We start from the raw sequence: 26,389 nt of genomic DNA on the forward strand, positions 1-26,389 counted from the left end.
TGGTTCAGTGGGTAAAGCACTTGCTGCACAATTCTGGGAAACTGGGTTTGTTTTCTGTAACCCATGGATACTGATGTAGAAGGAGAGGACCAACTCAGGACCATCTCTCCACCCCTCAAACATCTTTTCTCCCTTGAGCCAGAATCCCACATAGCCCAGGCTGACATCACACTGGTGGAAATGCTCCTGCCTCAGCCTCTAGCGTACTGTGGTGACAGGTATGAACTGCTTCCCCGGCCCGTGATGCTTAGCTATCTCTGGTGAGCCATCCTCATGTTCTGTAACGATCCAGCTGTACCTCACCAGGTGTCTTCATCTGAAAGTTTTGTATCTGTACTCAGGAGTGAGAGCTACGCATATTCCCCCTCCATCCATCTCTCCTCTGTGCTTCTTTGTCTCATATGAAGGGGAGATTTTTCATCTTTTTTTCTTCTGTCCTGTGCACCAAAAAATAATTTATTCTTTAAAGACTTGTAGAACTTTCTTCCAAACAAAAAGTCTCCTGGCTTGATAGCTCCCTTGGCAGATACTTTTTAAAAGTGCTTTCTTTCACTTTTAAGGACAGCAGTGTCTTCTTGTTTTCTATTATTTTTGCAATGATGTTGACATTCATATTTTTCTAGAAAAATCTCCTAGTTTATCTGGATTTTTCCAGGATTTTGTCATAGATTTGGGACTATTTTATTCTTCCCCATAATCTCTTTTTATTTCATCTCTTTTTTTGAGGGTATTAGTTATCAATTGTGATATTCCCCTTTCTAATATGTTTATTTCCTTACAATTTTACTTTAAATTTAATTTTATGTTTTACTTACTTTTTTGCTTTTTCCAATTTCATAAATTATCAGGTTATTTATTTTTTCTTTTTCTTTTGTTTTTTTTTTGGTTTTTTGGAGCCTGTCCTGGAACTAGTTCTTTTTTTTTTTTGATGGTCATCAGCTTTTTATTTATTTGTTTAGTTTTTCTTAATATATATATTTATTTATTTATTTTATTTTTTAAAATTTATTCATTTATTTAAGGATTTCTGCTTCCTCCCCACCACCACTTTCCATTTCCCTCCCCCTCCCCCGATCAAGTCCCCCTCCCTCATCAGCTCGAAGAGCAATCAGGGTTCCCTGACTTGACCCACACACTGAGACAATGGGGATGTTCTATCGGGAACTCACCAAGGCCAGCTGGCCTGGGTCTGAAAAAGCATGGGATAAAACCGGACTAGCTGAACATAGCGGACAATGAGGACTACTGAGAACTCAAGAACAATGGCGGTGGGTTTTTGATCCTACTACACGTACTGGCTTTGGGGGAGCCTAGGCAGTTTGGATGCTCACCTTACTAGACCTGGATAGAGGTGGGCGGTCCTTGGGCTTCCCACAGGTCTGGAACTAGCTCTTGTAGACCAGGCTGGTCTTGAACTCACAGAGATCCGCCTGTTTCTGCCTCCCAAGTGCTGGGATTAAAGGCGTGCACCACCACCACCCAGCTGAAAATATTTATTTATTATGTATACAATATTCTCTGTGTGTGTGTCTGCAGGCCGGAAGAGGGCACCAGACCTCATCACAGATGGTTGTGAGCCACCATGTGTATTTTTATCTTTTCTGTATAAAAGCAAGAGCATTTCAGATTGAGTTTCCCAGTGCCTGTGGGCCTGTCTGCAACCTGGGTGTCTTGAATCTAGTCCTGCTTTTCTCTGACTCCGTAGGGTTATAAGAATATGTCTTTAAATGTCTAGCAGCCTGGGACATTTTATCGTTTCTTATTAATTTTAAGCTTTATTGAATGGTCAGAGAGGTGACCACCATGAGTTTATTTCTCAGTTTTTATTGAGACTTGCTTTTGGCTCTTTTCCCCCTAAGTGCTCCAAGGGTTCCAGAAATAAAGGTATTCTTCCTGTTTTCAGTTTTCAAGAAGTCTGTCTATTTGAGTGTTACTGTTGATGGTATTCTTCTCCTCCTCTGTCTCCTAGTTTCCCTGTCTCTCTGTCTCTGTCTCTCTCTCAGTGTGTGTGTATGTTTAAAGACAGAGAACTATATAATATTTTTCCCACAGCTCTTGTGTTCCTGTCTTTTCTTTGTGTCGAATATGCTGGTTGACTGCCTGTCTTGCCAGAGTTAACCTGTTAAAGTTTTAAATACCTGGGCTGGGAAAGGAAATAAACCTTAGGAAGAGTCAAACAGCCAAACAGTGTCCCATTCTAACCACTCCTGCCTAAGCCTGTATGCTTGTCTTGGTGTTCCTGTATGTCCTGTGTGATTCAGCACGTTCACCTCCCCTGGACCTGACTGTAAACATTGTCTTGTGCGTGCTGGTCTTCGTGTGTGTTCAGTGAGAGCCTGCCTACAGCAGCTCTTACTGTAGACATTGTCTCCTGCGTGCTGGTCTTCGGGTGTGTTCAGTGAGAGCCTGCCTACCGCATCTCTTTGCGTTGCTCTGTACTGGTGTCTGCTGGAGCCCTCTAAGGCCAGAAGCTCTGTCTCCCTGCACTTTAACCCATCTGAACCATTTTTTTTCTTTTGTGGCTGCAGAAGATCCTCCTGGTAAGTGACAGCCTCATGCTGACACTCATTCTCTGCTGTGTGGGGTCCTGGGAGATGCTAGGACTGCACTTCCAGGATGGACAAGAACTCTGGGCACCTCTGGTACCCACACTGCCTGCTTGGGAACTAAAAGGGTTTGGCTTCGAGGAGGATTAAGGATGTTCACGAGTGGATACTCAGTTCACTCTGGACTTGTGCAGCTTCTAGGAGGTGTTCTACTCAGCCTTCAGTTGTGGTTTTAGAATGGTACCTACCAACATCTTGCTCTCAGCCTTTCTCACTGGACTGCCTGGGTTTCAGTGGTATGGAGACGCCTCAGCCTGAGGGAGGACCCTGTCCCGAATAGGTTTCTGGGGCCAGTCCTTCAGGGAGCTTGCTGATTCTCTAAGGAAAAGGCATATTCTAGAACAGAGCTGGGGAAGGGCTGAGGCAAGAGCCGAGCTGGAAGGTGTGGAGGGAGGTTTGTGGGGCAGGCAGTGGGCCCCTTCCAGTGACTACGGCTGATGAAGGTCAGATAGGGCAGAGCGAGTTGTCACAGCTCACTCTGTGTTCCCTAGCTCTCCTCACTGACCAGCATCTTGAATAAAAGTCATGTGACAAATGCCTGCTCATCTTTAGGAACTCTGCCTCGATTCCACCTTGAGAAGTCTGCATTCTGGTTCCCAGTGCAGAAGGCAGAGGTGTGGACTGGGTCACTGAGCTGCCCGGGCTCTGCCTTAACCTTACTTTTAGGCCATGCTTTCTCCATATCCTCCCTGCAGAGAACTCTGCTTACTCTTTGGACCGTAACCAATTTTGTCCCTGGGATGCTACATGCTACTGTGGTTATTCCTGCCTCACAGAAAGACAAGAAAGGCCTGAGTGCCTGATGGGAACACAGGGATGAAAATGGAGCCAGGCCTGAGCCAGTTTCTAAGTAACATTCAGGTGGTGCAAACTTCCCCAGTCTGCATGGCCTTTGCCCCAAAGCGGCAGAGGTTTCTGGCTCCCTGTTTTCCAAGCCCCTTGATCACTTGCAGGCAAGCCTTGGGATCCAGGTCATCCTGAAGCCTTAAGAGGAAAATTCCCATTCAGAAGGCCTTGGTTGGCAGATGGTCTCTAAGCCCTCTCCCTTCTCTCTCTCAGGAGGAGGAGTTCATTGACTGGTGGAGCAAATTTTTTGCCTCTATCGGGGAGAGCGAAAAGTGCGGCTCCTACCTGGAGAAGGATTTTGACACACTGAAGGTAAGACCTCTCCCCCAGTGTCCCCAGTCGTTAGGTTCAGGGATGAGAAGCGGTCAGTTACACTAGGACTCCAGGGATGTTTTCACGAGTCAGCGTCTAATGAAGGTCACCCTACGTCAGGGCGTGGATTTGGAACGAGAAATCACTGTGGACCACGGTGAACGAGAAAGCACTGTGGGAGAGTGTTAACAATACTGAAATAAATGCTGGCTGTGGGGTGAGTTCTGTGGAGTGTCGGCCAGCATGTGTGGGGTCCTGGGTTTGATCCCTGGTATCAAAGGATGAAAGACAAATGGAACCAACCAGCAAGATGACTTGGGGGTTAAACTGCTTTCTACCAAGACTGACGGTCCTAACTCGATCCTCTGGTAGAGTCTGTGTGTGTGCCATGGCATGAGTATGTGTATACATGCTAAATGAATGATAAATATAAGAATACCAAGAAAGAAAATGCCAAAGTATTTGTAGGTGAAATGATGTCAGGGCTTGCTTTAAAATGCCTCTTTAGCTCTCTCTCCAGAAAGGAAAAAGGGAAGCAAGGCTGGCCCTGTCACAGATTTTCAAAGTGAAGAATTACTAAAACTGCGAATTGCTGATGTCCCTAACCATGGTGGCTGCTAAGGGCTTTGTGGCATCCTCTTGTTGCCTTTGGAGGTGTTGGGAAACCATTCTGCAGTAGAAATTCTGAAGTGAGCTCAAATGTGAAATCCAATTGAGAATATACCTCTGAACCCCAACCTTTGACCCTTACAAAAGACAAAGAAGTTATCTAACAAATATAATTAAGATGCTAGACTTTGTTTCTATGAATAAAAACAGAGAAGTGTCCTTCAATTTCTGGTATTTTGAGGACATTCTACAAATACAATTATACTTTTTCTAGGTAGACTAGTTTTTAGAAAGATAACCAAAGTTGACTCAAAAATGTTCTCCAAGGTGTTATGTGGTCTCCGTTGTCAGGTGACCAGCTACCTCCAAATGTCAGATACAATGTATGAGTTTTCATGCTAAGTATGTATTGACTATGACATGGAACACACTTTCTTGAATATGATTTCTTATTTATATAAGACGAGTACAGTCAGATGACCTATGTTGTTTCTTCTGGACTCTAAAATGACGGTGAGCTTGTACTTCACAGCCTCATTCATGGTTGGGAAAGCAAGCAGAGGACTCAGGCCAGGAGATGAGGGTGGCCGTCAAGGGACTGGACTAGGGAAAGTTTCAGCTAAGTGGAGGGGTGTGGGCTGGATCCTCTGCCTCTGAAAGCCCTGGGTAGGGACTCTGGAGGGTACAGTTTCACAAAGTGGTGGTGTCCCTGCAGTCCTCTGGACTCTTGTCTGGTTGCTGGACCTAGAGTCCTGGCTGCCCTGCCATGGAGCCGCAGCCCAACAGCACCTCAGGCAGCAAGTCCTTCTGGCTTCGTGGCTGGGCGTGTGAAGCTGGGCAGACAGACAGAACTATTTGCGTACCAGGAAGAAGGTTTGGCCAGTTAGGTCTGGCGTAGGGTGCGATGGCCTTGCCAAGAAATGGGACAAAGCAAGCAAGGGTGAGGATTGCTGCCAGGGTGGCCGGAGGCCCCAGCCTCCCATTCCTCAGGAGGATGCCGGATGCGGAGCTGGCACTCGGCCTCCTGCTTGACCTCTCTGAGGAGGTCTCCAACAGCAGCCAAGTGAGCAGAGGCTCTCCAGAACAAAGGCATCCAAACTATTTCTGGGACAAAATGAGACCTGAAAGGAATGCTGGTCCTTTAATATCAGTAAATATAGGAAGACTACCATTACCAACAAAACCAGCTTATAGTATGGCAGAGGGATACAGAGAGAAAAAGAACTATACTTTCAAAATCACTAGCAAAGGGGGTAAAAGCTCATGGTCTAAATAGCAAAATAAAGAAATTACAGGGCACAGCAAAAAAATGCATTAAAATCAGAAAAAGTGACAAACATATTAACTTTCCTAATAAACAAGAATGCATCAAACTTTCCTGCTAAATGATAAGGACTTCGAGACTACATTAAAAGTCAAGATTCATTGCACTCTCCTTAAAGTAGAATGGCTGGGGGAAAACAGCATTTCAGGAAGCAATATTTCATGCTATCTTGGGAGACATAATCAGGTTAAGTGTAAATAAAGAGGAATCGTGTAGAATTTAAAGTAGAAAGCAAAGAACAAAGCAGTGGTTTTCTTTCTTTGGTAAAAGATGTATTTCCCAAATAAAGGCTCCCAGAGCTTTGAAATACTCAGAGCAAAAATAGGGATATATAAAATTTTATCTTAAAAGGTAACATCTCAAAATAGCAGAAATTAAAGTTGAGGAGAAAATTTTAATATACTACATCTTTGACCAAATAGACAGTAAATAAAAGAACCAAACAACAAGGCTTTTCTTTAAGCTCCAGCTCGTTACGTTGCCACTTAATAAAACGCTCAATTTGTAGTCCTGAAACAGGCAACAAAAATAATTTTAAAATGGAAGACAAAAGTAATAAAAAATAAGGAATACATTTTCTACCTAACGCTCAGGGCGCATTTATAAAACCTAATCACAAATTAGGTTAGTGATAAGTTACCCAAGACAGAAATCAGTCAGGACATATTAAAGTACAATAAATTGAGGAATTAATAAGTTTAAACAAAAAGTCCATCCAGTTGGAAGTTTATAAAGTATTTCATTCGGACTCCCAGCATGAACATGCCTGCATAAGTCAGCATTTTCCCCCTTTTCTCTTGGAAATCATTCAAACCCACAAAATCCATTTTTCAGAGAAGCTGGAAACAAATAAAAGCCGCAGACTCCAAAATATAAGTAAGGGCTGCTCAAGGACAACTGAGATTGGGCAGGGGCCACGGGACATGAAGGATGATGGCAGCTCATGGGGACAGGTTCTCATAAAGCCCTGTGAAAGTGTTCTTCCAAGTGGGAATGCGGTAACTGTGTCAGACAGCGGCTAGATGCACGGGCTTTATTGCTGTTTCTCTTTACTTTCCTATAGTTGGAAATTTTCATAATAGTCTCAAAGTGAAGCGCTTGCAACGTAAGGTAGGAAGTGTGCCTCTTGTTTCCAAGGCTGCAGGAGCTCTGAAGGCAGGTCAGGCTGACTGCAGAAGCCTAGACCTGGTGTGATTCAGAGGAGGTGGGTAGGTGGAGCGACATGGAGGAGCCATGTCTGTAGGAGGCCTTGTGCCTCCATGGTGGGAAGGAAGGAAATAGCCGAGCTAGAAAAAGCCAACTCATTTAGTGGTTAGTAAGTGTAATTGCACAGCATTAATTCAAAGATCCAAAGTGGAAAAAAGAAGAGAAAGTAGAAATCAAACCAATAAAAGAAAGAAGAGGCCACGTGCTTACCAGGACTGTTTTGCCAGGGAGCAGAGGAGAAGGAATGTTTCGCTGTGAACGTTTTAGAAAGGAAACTTCAGAATGGGAAGCATGTAGGAAGGGACTCAAGAATGGACAAGGTCCATGAACAGGAAGGACTCTAGCAGCAGAGAAAGCATGATCTTGAACGGTGGACAGGGCAGAATGGCAGCGTGGAAAACACAGTCAGGGCAGAGAGGGTAGAGGTGACAGTCAGTGACAGTCACGACACAAAGAAAATGGAGAGGAAAAGTCCTGAGGCACAGAGAGAAGGCGGCAGGTGCGAAGGCCAGGGACAGGAGACCGGACACTGCGAACATCAGAGTCTTTGAGAATGACATCACAAACAGGGAAGTTAGACGGAAACATGTAACCGTTTAATCAAATTTCACCGTTGTGAAAGAACACTTGAATATATGGTTTGAAAAGTTCCTTTTAAAACAGAAAACAAGTCAAGGTGACTTCGGCTTCCCCAACTACACAAATCCAGAGACCCTGAAACAGCACACAGGATTGTCAGTGACACACAGGTGGCAGAGGGCCAGCCATACTGCCTGGCAAGCATTCAGGCAACAGCCAGCTGCTGAGGGGATTCCTGGGACCAACAAGCTGAGATTTGGAAAGAGCGCAGCACAGGAACTAGTCATGATCGCATTGTTCTCTGGAGCCCAAGTGAACTAGTGGGAGGGTCAGGGTAGCGAGACCAGGGAACCATCGTTCTTACTGAAGATGTAGCAGCATAAGCACGGCAACAGTGAGTGCAGAAGGAGGGAAGGTGAGATGTGAGATGCGCAGTGAGTAGATCTTTTCTCAATTGATAAATTATGTCTGTAAGTAGGTTTATAGCAAACGGTGTCAAGGTAAATATTGAGGAGGAGAATCTTGCCTAAAACTGGCTGCTGGGGATGAGAAAGAAGAGGATCAGGAGGGAGAGGAGGAGGAGGAGGAGAGTGGGGATGAGGAGGGAGCACCGACTATAGAAAGAATTTTAGGAAAACATATGAAACTAGACATTTACAAGGCTATGTAAATACAAATGTATGTAAACCTAAGACCCGAGCCATCTGCCTTACCAGTCACTCGTTATAGCCTTTCCTTCCGCTTCTGCCACCACCGCCCCATCCCCCTTCTTCCCTGCACTGCCCTTGCTGTCTGGAACGCACTGTGTGTACCAAGTTGACCTCAAACTCACAAAGACCTACCTGCCTCTCTGCCTCCCGAGTCCTGGGATTAACAGTGTGGGCCTCCATGCCTGGCCTTACTGCAACATTCGCCATCAGGTCTGGAAATGCTCTTAACTCCAATAGAGAGATTCAGGTAGAGAGGTTGGCCACGTACCAGGCTGAGAAGAAAGCCTTGAGTTTTTGAGAAGAGGCAATGGCCCATGTGCCACTTTCTAACCGCAAGACTTTAAAACTAGAAATTAGTAACAAGACCCAAAATCCCCAGATCCTTCCTTACCCGGAGAATTCAAAAGACATTGTACTTTTAAACACTTTTGGGAGGCACGAGAACTTCAGTGCCCTAGGCTGTCTGTCCTCAGATTCACCATGTATTTGAGGATGGCTGGGACCTTCTGAGCCTTCTACAGTGCCGGGGTGCGGGGATCACAGGCATGCACCACTATACTCCTCATCATACTTTAAAGAAAAATAAGATTTGAGAGGAGGAAACAACACAAACTACTGAATAGTAAGAATTCAGCCATAAAATGCTAGACCTTGAACTTTACTTAGGGCTAAGGTAGCATTCAGAGCCATCTTTTAACCTTAAGAACTCACGTAAATTATAAGAGATTGGAAACCAATAAACAGTCAAGGCTGAGATCAAATGATTCAAATAAAGTGAATTACAGAATATATGAGGATTATGACTCACTCTTTACACAGAAGATTAAGTTTACATTTGTTTGTAATCTTAATCCCTTAAAACATGTGACTTTTGTGAGTCTCAGGTAACTTGAAAATCTGATTAAGCTAAAACCCTACACACTAGTGGACTAACAATGCCTTCTTCCTTTCCCTTCCCTGGCTTTCTCTCTTTTCATTTCTTTTTCTCCCCTTTTCCTCCTTGTCTCCCCTTCCTCCACCACTCCAACCCCACCCCTCTGTTTGCTTTTGTTCTTCTGTTAACGTTTGATCTGGTCAAATGCACCACCCTCTCTTCCTTCACCCACACTGCCTGCTTCCCTTCCTTTCCTGTTTCTTTCCTTTCTGTCCCCCTAATTTCTTGCTCTTGAGTCTCTTCTTCTCCCTATGACAGGTCTATGATACACAGTTGGAGAATGTGGAGGCTTTTGAGGGCCTGTCGGACTTTTGTAATACCTTCAAGCTCTACCGAGGCAAGACTCAGGAGGAAACAGATGATCCGTCTGTCATCGGAGAATTTAAGGTCCGTCTCTGGCTTGACCTATGATCCTGAGGTTGCAGCAATAAGCAAATGGGGGAGGGGCAGTGGCAGCAACAACCATGGTGCTGCTACTGGTGTCCTTGGGGGTGACCTTGTAGTTGATGCAAAATTGGATGGTGGTGTGGGCCAGTTTGGGGCTTGGCTCTATGATCCCCATTGTGATGGCTCCCACAAATGAGAGCAATGGTCCTGTTGGTTACTGTATTATTGACGATGATGACAAAAATGAAAATCAAGTCACCATTTTTTTTAGGGTCTCTTCAAAATTTATCCCCTCCCAGAAGATCCATCCATTCCCCTACCCCCAAGGCAATTCCACCAGCTGGCTGCTCAGGGTCCCCAGGAATGCTTGGTCCGTATTTACATCGTTCGAGCATTTGGCTTACAACCCAAGGATCCCAACGGCAAGGTAACATTTTTGGAGCCTTTGGTCCCCTGAGAGCAATAGCAAGCTTGACTTGAAGAAGGCAGACAGAGTTCCTGTCTCAGGAAGACCACAGTGAACCAGGGAACCCAAAGACACTTGCAGAGCTGAATAGGAGCTGGGTAGTCTATGTGAGGAGCAACCTCAGGGAGGCTAGAGTCTCTTTGGGACTCTGGAGAAATGGGGAAACGATGAAGGAAGGAATAGGACCCTTGTGGGCACATGAATGTTGGGAGGCTGGGAAGGACAGGAGGTTGGATTTTAAGAGTGACGGGAGCGTAGGCGAAGGCTTAAAAACTGATTGCTCAATTCACAGGTAGCACTGGGCTATGGCATGTGGTAATGTGAGCAGAGGTTCAGGCTGAGCCTGGTGAGGTTTCAATCCTGGGAGGGGAGGAGTGCAGGGAGGAGGGCACAGGCTGTGACATCTGTGGGCTATGGGTCGAGAGGCACAGGGAAACAGAAGGCTTGTTCTGCTAATGTTGAGGGTCTGTTCATCACAGGCTGTTGGGACTGGCTTCATAAAAATTATTTTTATTATTACTTTATGTGTATGAGTATTTTGTGAATATACATACATATACATGTGTGTGCGTGTGTGTGGGTGCCGCATTTGTGCTGGTGTCCACAGAGGCCAGAAGAGTGCACCATTGGATCCTCTGGAATTGGAATTAGAGAGTTGTAAGATGCCATGTGGGTTCTGGGTATAGAATCAGGGTCCTCTGGAAGAGCATCCAGTTCTTAACCTCTGAGCCATCTCTCCGGCTCACAAAATACCACAGTAAAATACCATTTCTCTGGATTACTGAGTTTTTAGATCTTCCCTTAAATTTCATGTCTGAAGCAAGAAACAGAGCTAAGTCCTGGCCAGAGCTGGAGAAGGAGGGGGAGCTGAAGGAGAGGCATTGGCAGAAAGCGAGGACCTGGAAAGGGAGAGAGAACAGCGAGGCAGGGGTGGCGGCGGCTGGAGTTCAGAGGTCCAAGCCTGGGACCTTCCTTGTCCTCTTAGATGGGTTCAGGGCCAGGATGTGTCCCTATGGTTGGGGGCAGAATCCTGGTATCCCATCCACACAGTCCGGCCTTTCAAAGATGAGGGGTCACACACTAGATCTAGCCTGGGCAGCACAGGTGGCCTCCGGGCTATGACTGTCGTCCTGGCTTATATTCTTCAAGCCTTCATGGCCCTGTGCTACCCCTGTTCCTCTCTCTTGTCGTATTCCTGCAGGATGGTGCAAAGTCTGCTGCTGCTTACAGGTAGCACACAGTCCCAGGCTGTTCTAGTGGACAAAATGTGGCCCTGTCTGTCTCTTTCCATCTTTGGAAATAGGCCATTTGAAGATAGAGGGGACCCCAATCTTGCCTAGGAATATATGGTTGTATGTGTATGAAGGTTGGGGTCTAACCACACCTACCTCTTCCCATGTGCCAGTGGGTCAGGAGTATAGGACACTCACCCTTCCCACTGCTGGATGTGAGGCTAGAAGACCTGTCTGGCCATAGTGTGTGACAGGGTGAGGTATGTCATGATATGCTGGGATTTGGTGTGGTATGGTACAGTGTATGTGGTGTGGTATGGTGTGGTATGGTATGGTATGGTGTGGTGTGGTGTGGTGTGGTATGGTATGGTATGGTATGGTTTGGTGTGTATGACATGGTGTGGTATAGTGTACTGTCCTGTAGTGTTGTGTGGTGTGGTATGGTATGGTGTGATATGGTGTGGTGTGGTGTGGTGTGATATGGTGTGGTGTGGTGTGGTGTGGTGTGATATGGTGTGGTGTAGTTATGGTGTGGTGTGGTGTGGTATGGTATGGTATGGTTTGGTGTGTATGACATGGTGTGATATAGTGTACTGTCCTGTAGTGTTGTGTGGTGTGGTATGGTATGGTGTGATATGGTGTGGTGTGGTGTGATATGGTGTGGTGTGGTGTGGTGTGATATGGTGTGGTGTAGTTATGGTGTGGTGTGGTGTGGTGTGGTATGGTATGGTATGGTATGGTTTGGTGTGTATGACATGGTGTGATATAGTGTACTGTCCTGTAGTGTTGTGTGGTGTGGTGTGGTATGGTGTGTTGCGGTGTGGTGTGGTGTAGTGTGGTGCGGTACAGTGTGGTGAGGTGTGGTGTTGTGTGGTGTGATGTGGTGTCATGTGGTATGGAGGATGGGCCCTGGTCCGACAGGACACAATCTGTTTGTCATTGGAAGCCAGAAGCCCCAAAGACTCCTTGACCCAGTGATTTTACATGTACATTTCTGTGTCCTCCAGTGTGACCCATACATCAAGATCTCCATAGGGAAGAAATCAGTGAGTGACCAGGATAACTACATCCCTTGCACCCTGGAACCTGTATTTGGAAAGTAAGTAGAAAGTGGCTTGGGTTTGGGGCACGGATGACTCATAGTTCAGTGGGCAGATGTGGCTGTCACTCAGGAAACCTTTATCTTGGATCTTTATGAGCTCCTGGCTAAACACAGAAACAGTTACCTCCAAAACCAGAGACTACATGAGTACTCAGAAGATGCATTTTTTCCTTCCTTCCTTCCTTCCTTCCTTCCTTCCTTCCTTCCTTCCTTCCTTCCTTCCTTCCTTCTTTCCTTCCTTCCTTCCTTCCTTCCTTCCTTCTTTCCTTCCTCCTTCCTTGTTTTTTCGAGACAGGATTTCTCTGTAACTTTGGAGCCTGCCCTGGAACTCGCTCTGTAGACCAGGCTGGCCTCGAACTCACTGAGATTCACCTGCTCTGCCTCCCGCGTGCTGAGATTAAAGGCATGTGCCACCACCACCCGGCAGAAGATGCATTTCTTATACTGTGGAGTTCCCATATATCCTTCACCCCAATCCCCCCTTAGCATCTTACCTGACTGGTACCTTTGCCCAAATGAGGACATTGTCCCTGGTATTAGCTAAGAGGCTTTATGAGGACCTGCTGGTTTTCCACCAGAGTCCCTTACTCTCCCTATCTGTCCCAGATGTTAAGTCACCAGCAGTTACTCTTAGTGTCTACGTGCTTTTATGGGAGTCAGCTAGGGGACCCAAGACAGCCAGGGCAGGAGGGACTCTAAGAACGAGAGGAGGGGGCTGAGTGCTATGGTATATGGGTGGCTCCTGGGAGTCCGAGCTGCTGTTTGGTCATGAGTGTTTTTATGTGAGGGGGCATATGGCTGTTGTTTCTCTAGCTCCTGTGGATTCCTGGTCTTCCCATATAGCAAGTGACACATTGCATTCATGCTGACCTCTCTTTGCTCAGTCCAAGCCACACTGTCTGCAGATTTTGGAGAGAGGCAGTCCCGGCCAACAGCAGTGTGCCACCATGCATAGGAGAGGATGGAGGGTGGGGAGACGAGGTTTCATGAGCTCTGGCACCTAGCACAGGGATGGTGGTTATGTGGTGTGTGTGTGTGTGTGTGTGTGTGTGTGTGTGTGTGTGTAGACTCCACAGGAACTCCCTCCTAAGAGCCATTTCCATAAGCCCTCCTGCCATTCCATCTTGGAAGTTGGTGTTATAGCCCCGAGAGTCTGGAAGTTGGTTTTGGATGTGCCCTCAATTACAGAGTTTCCCATCTCTGTCTCCTGTTGCCACGGTAGAAACAAGGGTGTCAATGTTGTGTTCCATCTCATTCATCTATTCATTATGGGGTGCACGAACCAGGAAGCCAGCTCAGCTTAGGAAAAGCACACATGTTTACACACACACACACACACACACACACACACACACACACACGCGCGCGCGCGCGCGCGCGCGCATAGAGGCCTACCCAGTACAGCTGCACTGTGGGTAGCTTGTTCTAGAAGTGACAGGAGACCTGAGGAGGGTAACCCCTCTAGGTTGACTTTCAATCCCCTGCCCTTGTCCTGCTGCTCTTTGCCTCCCCACTGGGTGTCTGAGACTGCTGGCTCCCCTACAGGATGTTTGAGCTCACCTGCACCCTGCCTCTGGAGAAGGACCTGAAGATCACACTCTACGACTATGACCTCCTCTCCAAGGATGAGAGGATTGGAGAGACGGTCATCGACCTGGAGAACAGGCTGCTGTCCAAGTTTGGAGCTCGCTGTGGGCTCCCACAGACCTACTGTGTGTAAGTGACCAAGGCTGGCTCTGGGCTCTCACAGACCTACTGTGTGTAAGCTCCAAAGGCTGGCTCTATTTTAAAATTGTTTTTATTGAGCTATATATTTTTCTCTGTTCCCCTCCCTTCCTCTCCTCTCCCTCCTACCCTCTTCCAAGGTCCCCATGCTTCCAATTTACTCAGGAGATCTTGTCTTTTTCTGCTTTCCATGTAGATTACATCCATGTATGTCTCTCTTAGGATCCTCATTGTTGTCTAGGTTCTCTGGGTTGTGAATTGTAGGCTGGTTTTTTTTTCATTTATTTCTAAAAGCCACTTATGAGTGAGTGAGTATGTATGATGTTTGTCTTTCTGGGTCTGGGTTACTTCACTCAATATGATGTGTTCTAGATCCATCCATTTCAAAGGCTGATTCTTACTTAGAATGAGGTGCCAGCCCAGGTGTTCTCTCCTTGAAAACAATGGGAAACCCAATTGTTCCCATCCCACAGATGTGGAAACAGAGGCTTGTAGCTAGCAAGATTAGAATTTGAATCTATGTATCCAGCTCTTAATCATGTCACAACTCAGCCTTATTTTTGAGACAGGGTTTCAGTGTGGCCCTGGCTGTTCAGGAACTCACCTTGTAGACCAAGCTGTCCTTATCCTCAGAGATCCACCTGCCTCTGAGTGCTGAGATTAAAGACATGCACCACCACACCTGGCTTCAGTCTCTCGTGACACACACAGAAAGGTCTTCAGGACTGGGTACCTAGAAAGATAGAGGGAGGGATGACAGAGAGAAACAACGGAGAAGATAGCATGAAACACATGCTCAGCTGGGTCTGAGGAGATACTGTGACTGCCAGGGGCATTTGCATATGGCATTTGAGTTCCAGTTTCATGAGGGCTCCAGTCATTTGCTGTTTGGGCCTCTGTTTCCCCATCTGTCTAATGGGGATGCTGAGCTGTGGGAAAGGACACAAGCTCTGATCGTGAAGGGTGGGTAGTGTTGTGTGAGTGTGGGGTACAAAGACTACCGAAAGCGCCTCCCTCTGTTCTTGGAGTGTCTCATCTTAGTCTTTGTGCTTGGGCCTCAGCTCTGGACCAAACCAGTGGAGAGACCAGCTCCGCCCCTCCCAGCTCCTCCAGCTCTTCTGCCAGCAGCACAGGGTCAAGGCCCCTGTGTACCGGACAGACCGAGTGACATTTCAGGATAAGGAATACACCATTGAGGAGATCGGTGAGCTGCCCTGTTGTCCCAACCCTGGTGGGCTCTTTGTCTCATCAGAAATACCCAAGTGGATACCCCCGTATCAGCAGAGTAACCTACCAGTTTGTAGGTCAGAGGTCAGGGCAGAGCCAGGTCAGCTCTCTGTCCAGAGCCATGGTGAAGTCCTCTGAGGGTGTTCTGGTTAGCCTTGCTTGTCAACTAGATATGGTCTAGAGTAATCTGAGAGGAACTGTCTCGGTAGGCTTGTCTGTGGCCATGTCTCTGAGAGATTGTCTTGGTTGATGCCGGAGGGCTCAGCCCACTGTGAGTGGCACCGTCTCTAGGTAGGTGGACCTGGGCTGTGGAGAGAAGCAAGCTGAGCATGAGTGCCGAGCAAGCCAGTGAGCAGCGCTCCTCTGTGGTTTCTGCTTCCGTTCCAGCACTGCCTGCCCCTCAATGACAGATCATAACCTGGCAGTGTAAGCAAGTCAGCCCTTTCCTCCTCTGAGCCGCTTTTGGCCTGAAGGCTTTATCACCTTAAAAGAAAGCAAACTAACACAGAGGGTGAGATTTCAGGCCAGTGTGCAGCAGGGTAGAGGTCAGGGGCAGGAGCTGTCTCCTGTGGGCTTCAGTGGTCAGACTGTGGTCAGAGCCGGTTGTACCACCTCTGAGGGGCTCTTGCTACTGAATTAGGCTAACCTGCTTGCCTGACCAACATTTCCAACTTCCTACACCTAAGCATCGGGGGCAACCAACAGGCATTGCCATACCCCGTCCTTGCCCTTGGTTCTGCCCAGAGTGGTGGCTGAGATGCCTTGCCACATGCTCCCCATGTGTCTGAGATGCCCACACTCCCACATCGCCCACCCAGAGCAGTTCCAACTCCCTGAGGTGTTTACAGGCCCAGCTGGCCCGCGTCTCCTGCTTGTTGCAGAGATGTTTGATGTCAAGGCTGTTGCTGAGGTTATAAAAGGAAATGACGGCTTTGATGCCTGTGCCCCACCCCCTCCTCCTTGCTCTGTGCTCCTGACTCTCCCAGGGCTTGAGCCAGGCTCAGCCATTAAGAATGAGCATCTGGTTGAGGAGGGGAGTCTCATTTCCTCTGGGGGCACCCGCTGCTCTGCTAGCCACTTTAGCACAGGGGTTCTAGGTCATAAAATCCTGAGATCCAGCATCTGCCTCACCTTATAGATGAAGCCATGGAGGCCAGGGATACTTAATGACCTTCCCAAGGTCACCAGCCAGCTGGGTGCAGGCCATTCTCCTGGCCCAGCAGCACACACCAGATGAGAGTGTGCTTGGCTCCAAAGAACAGTGACCCAATAGCATACATGAGTGGACAAATGGGTGCTTGGGTGCATGAGCATGTGGGTGCATACGTGAGCGTGTGGGTGCACACGTGAGCGTGTGGGTGCACACGTGAGTGTGTGGGTGCACACATGTCCATCATTCCTGTGCTTCTGTAGCCAAGGCCTCTGGCCCAGAGCTGAGCCTGGCTTCTTCCCATTCATAGCACCTGTCTCCAAGTCATCTGTCAGTGGGGAGCTGTCCCACGGAAAACAGGAGGCGGGAGAAGCACAGGTTTATCTTTTCTAACTGAGTAGGATCCCAGCTGCCCTGATGCACAGGTGTGGGGCTTCTGCAGGGTTCATGTCTGTGAAGTGGGAATGGCAGTGGTACTCAGCTGCTAAGGTCCTTCTAGGGATTGGGCATCCTAACATTCATGATAGCAGTGCATGGCATGCGAGTCCTCTGTAGAAGCATTCACTGTGATTTCTGAGTGTAGCAACTGAGCTATGGCCACACTTACGAGAACCAGAGCTTCAATCTGGCAGTGCCGAGACACCAGATTTGTGGTACAGGTTGCTGGGGCTCAGAGTTGGGAGAGGTTAAGAACAGATGGGTGAGAACAAGGAAGACTGTGTGGATGGAAAGTGAGAATTTTCTAGAAGAGGCTTGGTGGAAAGGATGGTAACAGGGAGCCCGTGTTTGAAGCCCGGAGGCTGTGGGAGTGACATTTCCCTCATAGAAAGTGAGACATAAGAACCAGCCCAGTGCATTTTTGTGGGGATGGTCTGTCATGAGGAGGGATTCCCCGAGGCTCCCAGGAGTTCTGCCCAGCCTTCAGAGGAAGGCACCCCCGCTGTCTTGTCTCTCATGTCCCCACTCACTTTCTGTTTTCTGGGCAGAGGCTGGTAGACTCCCGAACCCACACCTAGGCCCAGTAGAGGAACGCCTCGCCCTGCATGTCCTTCAGCAACAAGGCCTGGTCCCTGAGCATGTGGAGTCACGGCCTCTTTACAGCCCTTTGCAGCCAGACATTGAGCAGGTAAGTCCTTGTCCCTTGGGCCATGGAATCCTTGGACCCCAGAGAGCTACATGCCAAGGACAGCCAGAACAGCCAAATTACCAGGGAAACTTTGAGATCTGTCACTCTCTCCATGGCTCATTTCTTCATAGTCGTCTACCCGGGCTTTTGGGGTGACCCTTACTGCCTGGGAAACAAAGCTAGCGTTTGCTTTAGGCACATGTAGGCCTGGCTTCTGCCTTGCCTTGGTGTTTTTCCATTTCAACCCTACCTAAGGGTGTTCTCTGTCTGCCATTGTTAGTGGTTTAGTTCCAGAAGGTCATCCTGTACTGAACTACAGTTGAGAGCTCAGACTAGATCCAGGACCTCTAGAATGGCAGAGTGGGTAGGAGGGTGGGAAGCTTCCCTTTTGGAAGTCAGGTGAGAACAAGCTTAAGACTGGCAGCCAGGCTGGTTGAAGGAAGCGGCTCAGGGCAGGATGAGAAGGAGAGGGGAGAAAAGCCAGGGGAAGCTCTGAGGAACCTTTGAAAGGAGCAGGTTCTTCCCTAGGTGGGCAGGCTCCCAGCCTCCCAAAGCAGCCCAGGTTATACTGTCTTGTTCTCCAGCCGTAAGATCCTGCAGCCATTACTGAACCAAGTTACTTTACTTATTGTATTTTAAGAGAGACCATTTCCTGGATTTGCAGAGGGAAACAAACCGGGAAAGTGGCTTCTGTCATAGGGACCTTGTGACTAAACTCTGGCTCCCTGGCCTTCTGTGGCTCTGCATACATCATTCTCTGCACACTGGGCCACAGTTAGCTCCCCACTGTCTCTGAACAGACTGTGTCTGGAGGACAATGATCTCTCCTCTGCAGTGGGTCCTGCATCGATCTGTTTAGGTTCCCTCCTTTCCTGGGTGTCGAGTCTCTTTCTGACAGGCAAGCAAGCAGGTTTGAGTATCATTTCCTTTGGCCTGATCCCCAGGTGTGTTCAATAGACAGGTACAGAAGCTATGGATGCAAGGAGAAGTGTGTGTGCATGTGTACATGCTTACACATGTGAGTGCATGCATAGAACATGAATGAACTGTTTGGGTCTTTACAGGGGAAGTTGCAGATGTGGATTGACCTATTTCCAAAGGTACTGGGCCGGCCTGGACCTCCTTTCAACATCACTCCACGGAGAGCTAGAAGGTAACGGGCCTGGCTACAGGTGCTAGCAGGGATGGAGGCCAGAGGGCCATGGCAACTGTGGGATAGGTGGGAGAAGGTTGCCTGATGGACAGATTGGGGGGTCAGTGGGTTCTTGAAACGCAGTTTGTTTGGGTCTGGCTAAAATGTCCAGCCAACCAGATAGAAGGACTCCTTAGATGAGCTGGCTGGTCACATGGGGACATCCTTTGCTGGAGTACCAATGTAGCTACATTCTCCTCCTCCCGCACACAGGTTTTTCTTGCGTTGTATTATTTGGAACACGAAAGATGTGATCTTGGATGACCTCAGCCTCACAGGGGAGAAGATGAGTGACATCTATGTGAAAGGGTAGGGTCCCATCATTCTCCACCTGGGCCAGTTCCTGGTACCTCCTAGCTCCCAGGGGTGGATGGGGTTCCTCTCTGTGCGAATCTGTGGTGTAAGGAGAAGATGCCGCTCCAAGGAGGGTTTCATAGTGGTGGTCTTCACCTTTGGGGGGTCATTTCCCTCAAATTTCTTTGAGCTAAAATGGCAAGGACTGAGGCTGCTCTTGGGGACCTCCTGAGATGTTACATGGTCCCATTCTGTGGTGTGTTGTGGGCACCATGGAGATTTCCTGGGAATCCCTTTATCAAGTTCCTTTGCTTCCACAACTCTTTCCTGGTCCATGTCGAGGTTGCCCACCTGGTTTTGGAGGTCTGTAGGAAATGCCGTGGGATTTGTGAGCTTTGGACTAATGAGGACTGTCCTCTCCCGCATGTGGCCAGCTGGATGGTGGGATTCGAAGAGCACAAACAGAAGACAGATGTGCACTACCGCTCCCTTGGTGGCGAGGGCAACTTCAACTGGAGGTTCGTGTTTCCTTTCGACTATCTGCCCGCCGAGCAAGTCTGTGCTGTTGCCAAGAAGGTGAGCGGCCTTTGACCTGGGACCAGGCTCTTGGGGCTTCACATTGAAGCTGATACGGTCACATTCTCTCTATCCCTGCAGCTCGGACCCCTATCTCTGTCACCCTCGGAGGCGTTATCTCCATCTCTGTACCTCACGTCTCTCTCTTTTTCTGCTAGTACCACTGTTGGCAGTGTCTCTACCTGCCAGGATAACTGACAACCACACAGCACCCACCTAACACGTAGTCAGGTTCAAGTCCTGCTGCCCCTGCCTACCTCACTCTTCCACACATACACCTAGCAGCATGAAAGAACCTGGAGCCAGGCAGAAGAGTCTGGAGGCCCAGCATGCCCATCACAGGGGCAGAAGGTAGAGCCAGCTCGGTATCCTCAGTGGGTAGGGCTGGCCTGTAGAGCTTGGTGGGAGACTTAGATTCTTAGGTCTCATCTAAGCATTGATCTCTGCAGTCTTGAATGGTCCAAGTTCAAGGTAGCAGCCTCTTACCCACACTTGATCTACCCTATGAGGTCAGCAGAGCACAATGCTTGGCTATGGGGCCTTGTGAGTCTTCAGCCAGGATGGTTTGAGGAAGGCCCAATGATGCTTTCAACCCTCTTCCTCCTTTGACACTAATGGCTATCTGGAGGTGTTCCCCTCACAGAGTACCCACCTACATATGCTTAGGTCCAATTGGTCTGATTTCTACCCAGAGACAGGTCATGCTCCCGGCATTACAGCCTCGGCAACACCTGTCTCCCCAGGCTGCGGTGTGGCTTCACCTTGAAGGAAAGTTCAAATACACTTGGCTTTCTTGCTCTCTGAATTCTCTTTATTGCATCTCCCCCACCAATCTAACACACAGACTCATCTGCACCTCAGAGAAACCAGAGTGTCCTGCCAAATATTCAGAAGCCATCAAAAAGAAAATAAGGATTTATTAGGGTTAAAGGGATTCTTCAACCCTGAGATGGCAGTAGGGGCTACCAGAAAAGAAAGCCAAATTTCGCAGCAAGGTTGTATAAAGTCCAGCAGTATCCAGACTCTATACATTTTGAGGCTGCCTTTCCCTGGAGTTTGACTATTACAAGCCTGCTTCCCTAATAAGCAGATACTGTGCCTGTCTTGAGAGCCTTTATCAAATACAGAAGTACCACTCCTCTAGCTGTGGACAGGAGCAAAGCAGAAAGGACCAAGCATTCTACACACCTTCTCCAGGACTCAGTGACCCCCACAAGGGGGTAGACCTGGTAGGGAAACTGAGTCAGAGATGCACACTGGTTGCTTGAGTGGGAGGGGCCACAGCCTTTTACCAACACTGGGGGGATGTGGCCAGGCATGTCTGGAGTAGGGGCTTCCTGTTTCCTTCAGAGAAGTAAGAAGAGAATTTGGCACTATGACAGCGATTTGAGATGGGCGGGACAATGGGGAGTAGCTGTCATGAGAATGAGAGACATGAACCCATGCACATACATGTGCACACACATGTGACTGCATCCAGAGGGAGCAGAGGAGGGGCGGGGTGGAGAAGTGCCAGCTGATAGCTGAGAGCTGTCACCTGGCATCTCTGAGGGCCCAGTTGCAGGTGCTGGCTGACAGCTAGAGTCGCCCTGCTCTGGCACCCGTGGAGTTTCGTTTCTTTTGAAGGCCCTGGTAAGAACGGGAAGGTGACTGAGTCACGGGGGAGGCGGGGTCCAGACAGAATGGCTTGTGTAGGCTACAGGGCAAGAGTATGGTGGCCTGGTGGAAGAAGGGAGACTCCACAAAGGGATAGGGTGCCGAGGAGAAAGGTGCCCAGGAGTGAGGACACACATCTAGGGAGGAGCAGAAGACTCCTCCCCATGCAGAGGATGGCTGGAGACAGGAGACAGGAGGGACGGATCAAGCGGAAACATTAAGGAGGGTAGCGAGGCTAGTAGGCACATCCGGGGTGGATCCTGAGAGGCAGGTGGAGCTTGCCCACAGCAGGGCACTGATTAGCTGCAGGACAGGATGGTGTGAGTGAGGGCAAGGCCTGCAAAGGCTGTGGACTCCCAGGCTTGGTTGCAGAAGCAGTCCTCTGCCATGAGGTTTGGGGCCCCTGGCAGGCAGGCCGACCCTCCAGGGACCCCATTAACCAGACGAGACTGTCATAAAGTACAAGGTCTCCTTTCATCCCACTTTTTTGAACCACCGCGGGTTGTTCAGCCTTGTTTCCCACCTGGAGTCCAGCACACCCACTGGGGCTTGCCTGTATGGCAGGCCCCCACCCTGCAAATAAACAGCTAGTAAAAGGGCCCAGGCCGGGAGCATAATGAGCGCCTGGGACCTGGGGGGCTCATTCCCCAGGCTGAGCCCCTGACCAGCTGCCCGCACCAGGGGCTGTTTGAACCTCTGGCTCATTACTGAGCCTGTAAACCAGCCTGTTGAGGAATGGAGGTTGCTGGCGGCCCTGCAGGCAGCCTAGAGCTGACTGTAAAAGCTGGCTAGGGGAAGCAGGCACCTGCAGGAGTCTGGGCCAGGCAGCCAAGCAGGAGGTAAAGACAGAGAGGGGTGGCTGGGGCCAGCCTTGGTCTGCTTTCCTTCAATGCAGGCTGCAGTCTAGGCTCTGGCGCTAGTGTAATGGCTGTTCTTTGTGGACAGTGGCCATGGTCTTCCCTTGGGAAGCTTAGTGAGGCGGGTGTGACTCTGAAGGCTGGGTTCATGGTGGCTTTGATGGGTTCGTTAGTTACTTGTTGCTATGACACTGTACCGGATCTAAATGTAAAGGATAAAAGGTTTCTTTTGGCTCATGGTTTAAAGAGAGACAGTCCATCACAGAAGGTCTGGTGAGGTGACTCCGTAGTGTGGGGAATGTAAAGTGACTGCCAATGTCTCCACAGAAGAGGAAACAGGGAATGGGGGTGGTGCTAGTAGTTAGCAATCCTCTCATTTCCCCCGTTATATTCATTCTGGGAACCCAACCCATGTGACGATGCCTCCTGCAGAGGGAGTTTTCCCTCTATTAAACCTTCTGGAACACCCTTACAGACACACCCCTATGTGTGTCTCCTGGGTTATTCTAAGTACTGTCAGGTTGACAATGAGGATTAACCACCTTCATGGCATCTGAGGCCAGACACTCCCATGGTTCCCTGGGTTACCCAGCTCTAATCTCCCAGCTTGCACCAGGAGATATGGGTCCAGGTCTCAGGCTGGCCCCAGAAGATGTTTCCTATACATACTTCCTGCCCAGGTAGATCCACAGTGAACAGAACAGCCCAGCGACAGTCCTTCAGATGGAGAGTGCTTAGACCCATTGGCCATCTCACTCCCATGCCTTCCAGGTGCCTCGTTCTAGAAGAGCTGACCAGTGGGATAAGGGAGAGCGACCAAGATGGGAAAGTGTTCTCCTCTTCTAGAAGGAAGGAGAAACTTCTTGGTGGGGCCTGGAGGTGGAGGGGGCCTGGAGGAATAGGAGGGAGAATCTGAGGACCTGCCTCAGTGCCAGCTACTTACAGCAGTGTGCCTTGCTTCCTTCTAGTGACAGCTGGGGGTACACCCTGGTGCTCTCTGCCAGCCCACAAGTCCTGGAGACCGCATGTGCAAAGCCCAGTTTAGGGCTGAGAGCAGGACCCTGGAACCTGACTGTCTGTTCGAATCCCAGCTTGCTACTCCCTATTCTGTGCCCTGGACATTCTAGGTGCTTTGGGTTTCTCAGCGGAAAGCTTGCTTGTTGGAAGATAATTCAGGACCCAGCCTAGGGAATGGTGCCACTGGCTATAGTCTGGTCCTTCCTACATCAATGAACTATTAAGAATTTCCCACAGATGTGCCCACAGGCCAAGCTCATCTAGACAGTTCCTCAATTGAGCTTCTCATTTCGGGTGATTCTAAGTCATAGCAAATCGACATTAAAAACCAGCTATTGCACCCCCGAGCACTGCCAGGCCCTTCTTACTCTTCCTGCTAGGACCTGGCTTGGACGTGACCCTCAGGGATACACTGCTCCACAGCCTCTACCTTGTAGCCTTCCAGACTAGAGGGGCTTCTCTGTCTGTGGCCTGGTACAAACTTTTCTAACTTTGCTTCCCTGATCCTCCTCTGGGTCAGGATGCCTTCTGGAGACTTGACAAGACAGAGAGCAAGATCCCAGCTCGCGTGGTCTTCCAGATTTGGGACAACGACAAATTCTCCTTTGATGACTTTCTGGGTAAGTCTCTCTTTTATCATCCTTACTTCTGACAGGGAGGTCCCAGGTCATGTTAGTCTAGCAATATAGAGCCCAGAAATGGCGAGAATCTGGTCACTGCTCATCTCCATGCCCCAGAGACTGTCCTAATGAACAGGGCTCTGGTTAGATGGCTTAAGGAGCCAAGCTGAGGCATGAGGACCTGGGCTGAAGGGGAGGGAGGCATGGGAACCTGGGCTGAAGGGTAGGGAGGCATGGGGACCTGGGCTGAAGGGTAGGGAGGCATGGGGACCTGGGCTGAAGGGTAGGGAGGCGTGGGGACCTGGGCTGAAGGGTAGGCATGAAGACAAGGAGGAATGGTCTGAGGCCATCAGGGACTGTTGGGAGAGAAACAGGTTAGTAACAGCCTTACCGAAAGTAGGAAAACGATGAAACATGTTCCGTCCATACACGGGATATTGTTCATATACACAAAGAAAAGAGATACTGCTCCCAACTACGTTTGGTGGGCCTTGGAAACGTGCTGAGTGATGGGGAGGAAGGATTGGCACCGCATAATTCCACATCTAGCCCACACCCAACAGGTCTAAAGAGGAGAAGAAGGCTGGGGAGGTGATTCTGTCAGTAACGTGCTGAGTGTGCAAGCTTGAGGACTTGACTTCAAGCCCAAAACTTATGTTAAAAAAAAAAAAAGCCGGATGTGGCGGCACTTACCTTTGATCTCAGCACTGGGAAGGTAGAGACAGGCAGGATCTTGGTACTCATTAGGCACCTAGTGTAGCTTACCTGGCCAGCTCCAGGCCAGTGAAAGACCTTGTCTCAGAGAAAACACGGTGGACAGTCCCTGAGGAGCAACATCTGAGGTTGATTTCTGGCCTTTAAAGGCACAGGTACATGTATACACTAATGTATGTCTGCACAAACATGTGCACACGCACACACACACAAGCAGGGGAGAATAGATGAACGGGAACCATGGGGGAGCACTGTCTAATAGATAGAAATAGGTTTCACAGGTTTCTTTCTGATGTCCGAAACATTTGGAATTAGGTGGAGCTCTATGGTTGCACAACTCCTGACTCTAGATTTGAATATCCACAGAGTGATGGATTTTTTTTCAAATTGAAGATTTCTTTTTATTTTATACCAAGGAGTTTTTTTGTGTAAATGTATGTATGTGTACCATGTCCATTACCAGTGCCCACAGAAGCCAGAAGAGGGCGTCAGATCCCGTCACTAGAGTTACAGCTAGTCATGATCCATCGTGTGGGTGCTGAAAATCAAATCTGGGTCCTCTGCAAGGGCAGTGAGTGCTCTTAACTCTGGGCATCTCCAGCCTCTAGAGTGGTGCATTTTGTGTTATGTGCATTTTACCATTGTTGGAACAAATAGTTAAGTCATGATGAAGGCAGCCTGGGAGGTCAGAAGTCCCCGTTCCAAGTTCTGCCTTGTCATCTGGTAGTAAAGGGGCTCTGAGCAGGTCACTGGTGCCCTCCTGCGTGGCCCTTGTCTACAGAAGTCACAAAGTAGTGTATTATTGCGCAGCCCCAGGCTTCTGACGGGCATGCTTGCCTGTCTCTGTGCTGGTCTTCCTGTTCCCCCTACCCCTGTCACTCTAGGGCCAGTTGTGGCACATGGGATGGGAGTACTTTGGGGGATCTCATTGTAATAGTGGGCTATAAAAATGATGGCTCTAGGTTTGAATTTTAATATTTTATCGATTCAATACAGGATTCTTATAGACAAATTAGAAAGATAGAACTAAACATATTGTATTCTTCCCTATTTCATCATTCAGAGTTAGCCTGGAATATATGAATATAAATGAATACATCTGCATTATATCTGCATTTTATACATGCACAGATGCATGATGTGTACCATTGTGTTCCTCCTGTATGTGAATGAACCTGTCCCCTCCTGACCATAGTAGGTGTCTATCTACATGAACACATCTGTCTGGCATTCTATCAGGCAGATGGACCCTGTTTTGCTTGGTTTATATGTCTTGGTGAATGTTGGCCATCTTCAGGTTCCCCAGTGTGATTGGTCCCCACATAGCATGGCAACTCTTAGAAAGGAAAACATTTAATTGGGGATGGCTTACCATTTCAGAAGGTTAGTCCATTCTCATAATAGCAGGAAGCAGGCAACCATGGTGCTGGAGAGGTAGCCGAGAATCCTCCATCCAGATCAGCAGGCAGCAGGAAGAGAACTGGCCCATGCGTGCCAGTTTCTAGCCACCCAGATGTCTGTAGGCATCACAGGAAGAAGATGATTCATGTCCACCAACAGATGATTGGATAAATAAAATGTATTGTCTCCCTATGGCAATATGATTGAACTGTAAAAACATATTGACATACAGGGATATGGAGAGACTGAAAATATTTTGCTCAATGAAATAAACCAGACGCCTAAGGGCAGATGTTTGTAACTATAAGAGGCATGTCCATACAGACAAGACAACACTGGTACCCAGGGCTGAGGAGACAAGAGAATTACTGCTTAGCAGACAGTTTCTCTTTGAGGATGAGAAGTGTCTGGAAATAGTGGTGACAGCTATGTAACATCGTGACTGTATCTAAAGCCACTGAATTAGAATTGGTGGGGGTTGGCAGATGGCACAGTGGGTAAAATGTTTGCTATGCAGAAGA

General features: G+C 48.6%; 1 protein-coding gene across 16 annotated transcripts in view; it reads left to right on the top strand.

Moving 5' to 3' along the window:
• Dysf (dysferlin) overlaps window positions 1-26,389 on the top strand; it is a 202,718-nt gene that overhangs the window by 165,388 nt on the left and 10,941 nt on the right. For all 16 annotated transcript variants that reach the window (XM_075983655.1, XM_075983659.1, XM_075983657.1 and 13 more), the window contains 11 exons: window positions 3,666-3,764; window positions 9,385-9,513; window positions 9,785-9,940; window positions 12,219-12,310; window positions 13,859-14,029; window positions 15,100-15,242; window positions 17,402-17,541; window positions 18,606-18,694; window positions 18,947-19,042; window positions 19,462-19,603; window positions 23,654-23,753. In XM_075983655.1, the coding sequence (XP_075839770.1) occupies window positions 3,666-3,764; window positions 9,385-9,513; window positions 9,785-9,940; window positions 12,219-12,310; window positions 13,859-14,029; window positions 15,100-15,242; window positions 17,402-17,541; window positions 18,606-18,694; window positions 18,947-19,042; window positions 19,462-19,603; window positions 23,654-23,753 (1,357 nt within the window). The remainder of the gene's footprint in view (window positions 1-3,665; window positions 3,765-9,384; window positions 9,514-9,784; window positions 9,941-12,218; window positions 12,311-13,858; window positions 14,030-15,099; window positions 15,243-17,401; window positions 17,542-18,605; window positions 18,695-18,946; window positions 19,043-19,461; window positions 19,604-23,653; window positions 23,754-26,389) is intronic.

The sequence above is a fragment of the Microtus pennsylvanicus genome, chromosome 8 (genome assembly GCF_037038515.1).
Source record: "Microtus pennsylvanicus isolate mMicPen1 chromosome 8, mMicPen1.hap1, whole genome shotgun sequence".
NCBI classification, from domain to species: domain Eukaryota; kingdom Metazoa; phylum Chordata; class Mammalia; order Rodentia; family Cricetidae; genus Microtus; species Microtus pennsylvanicus.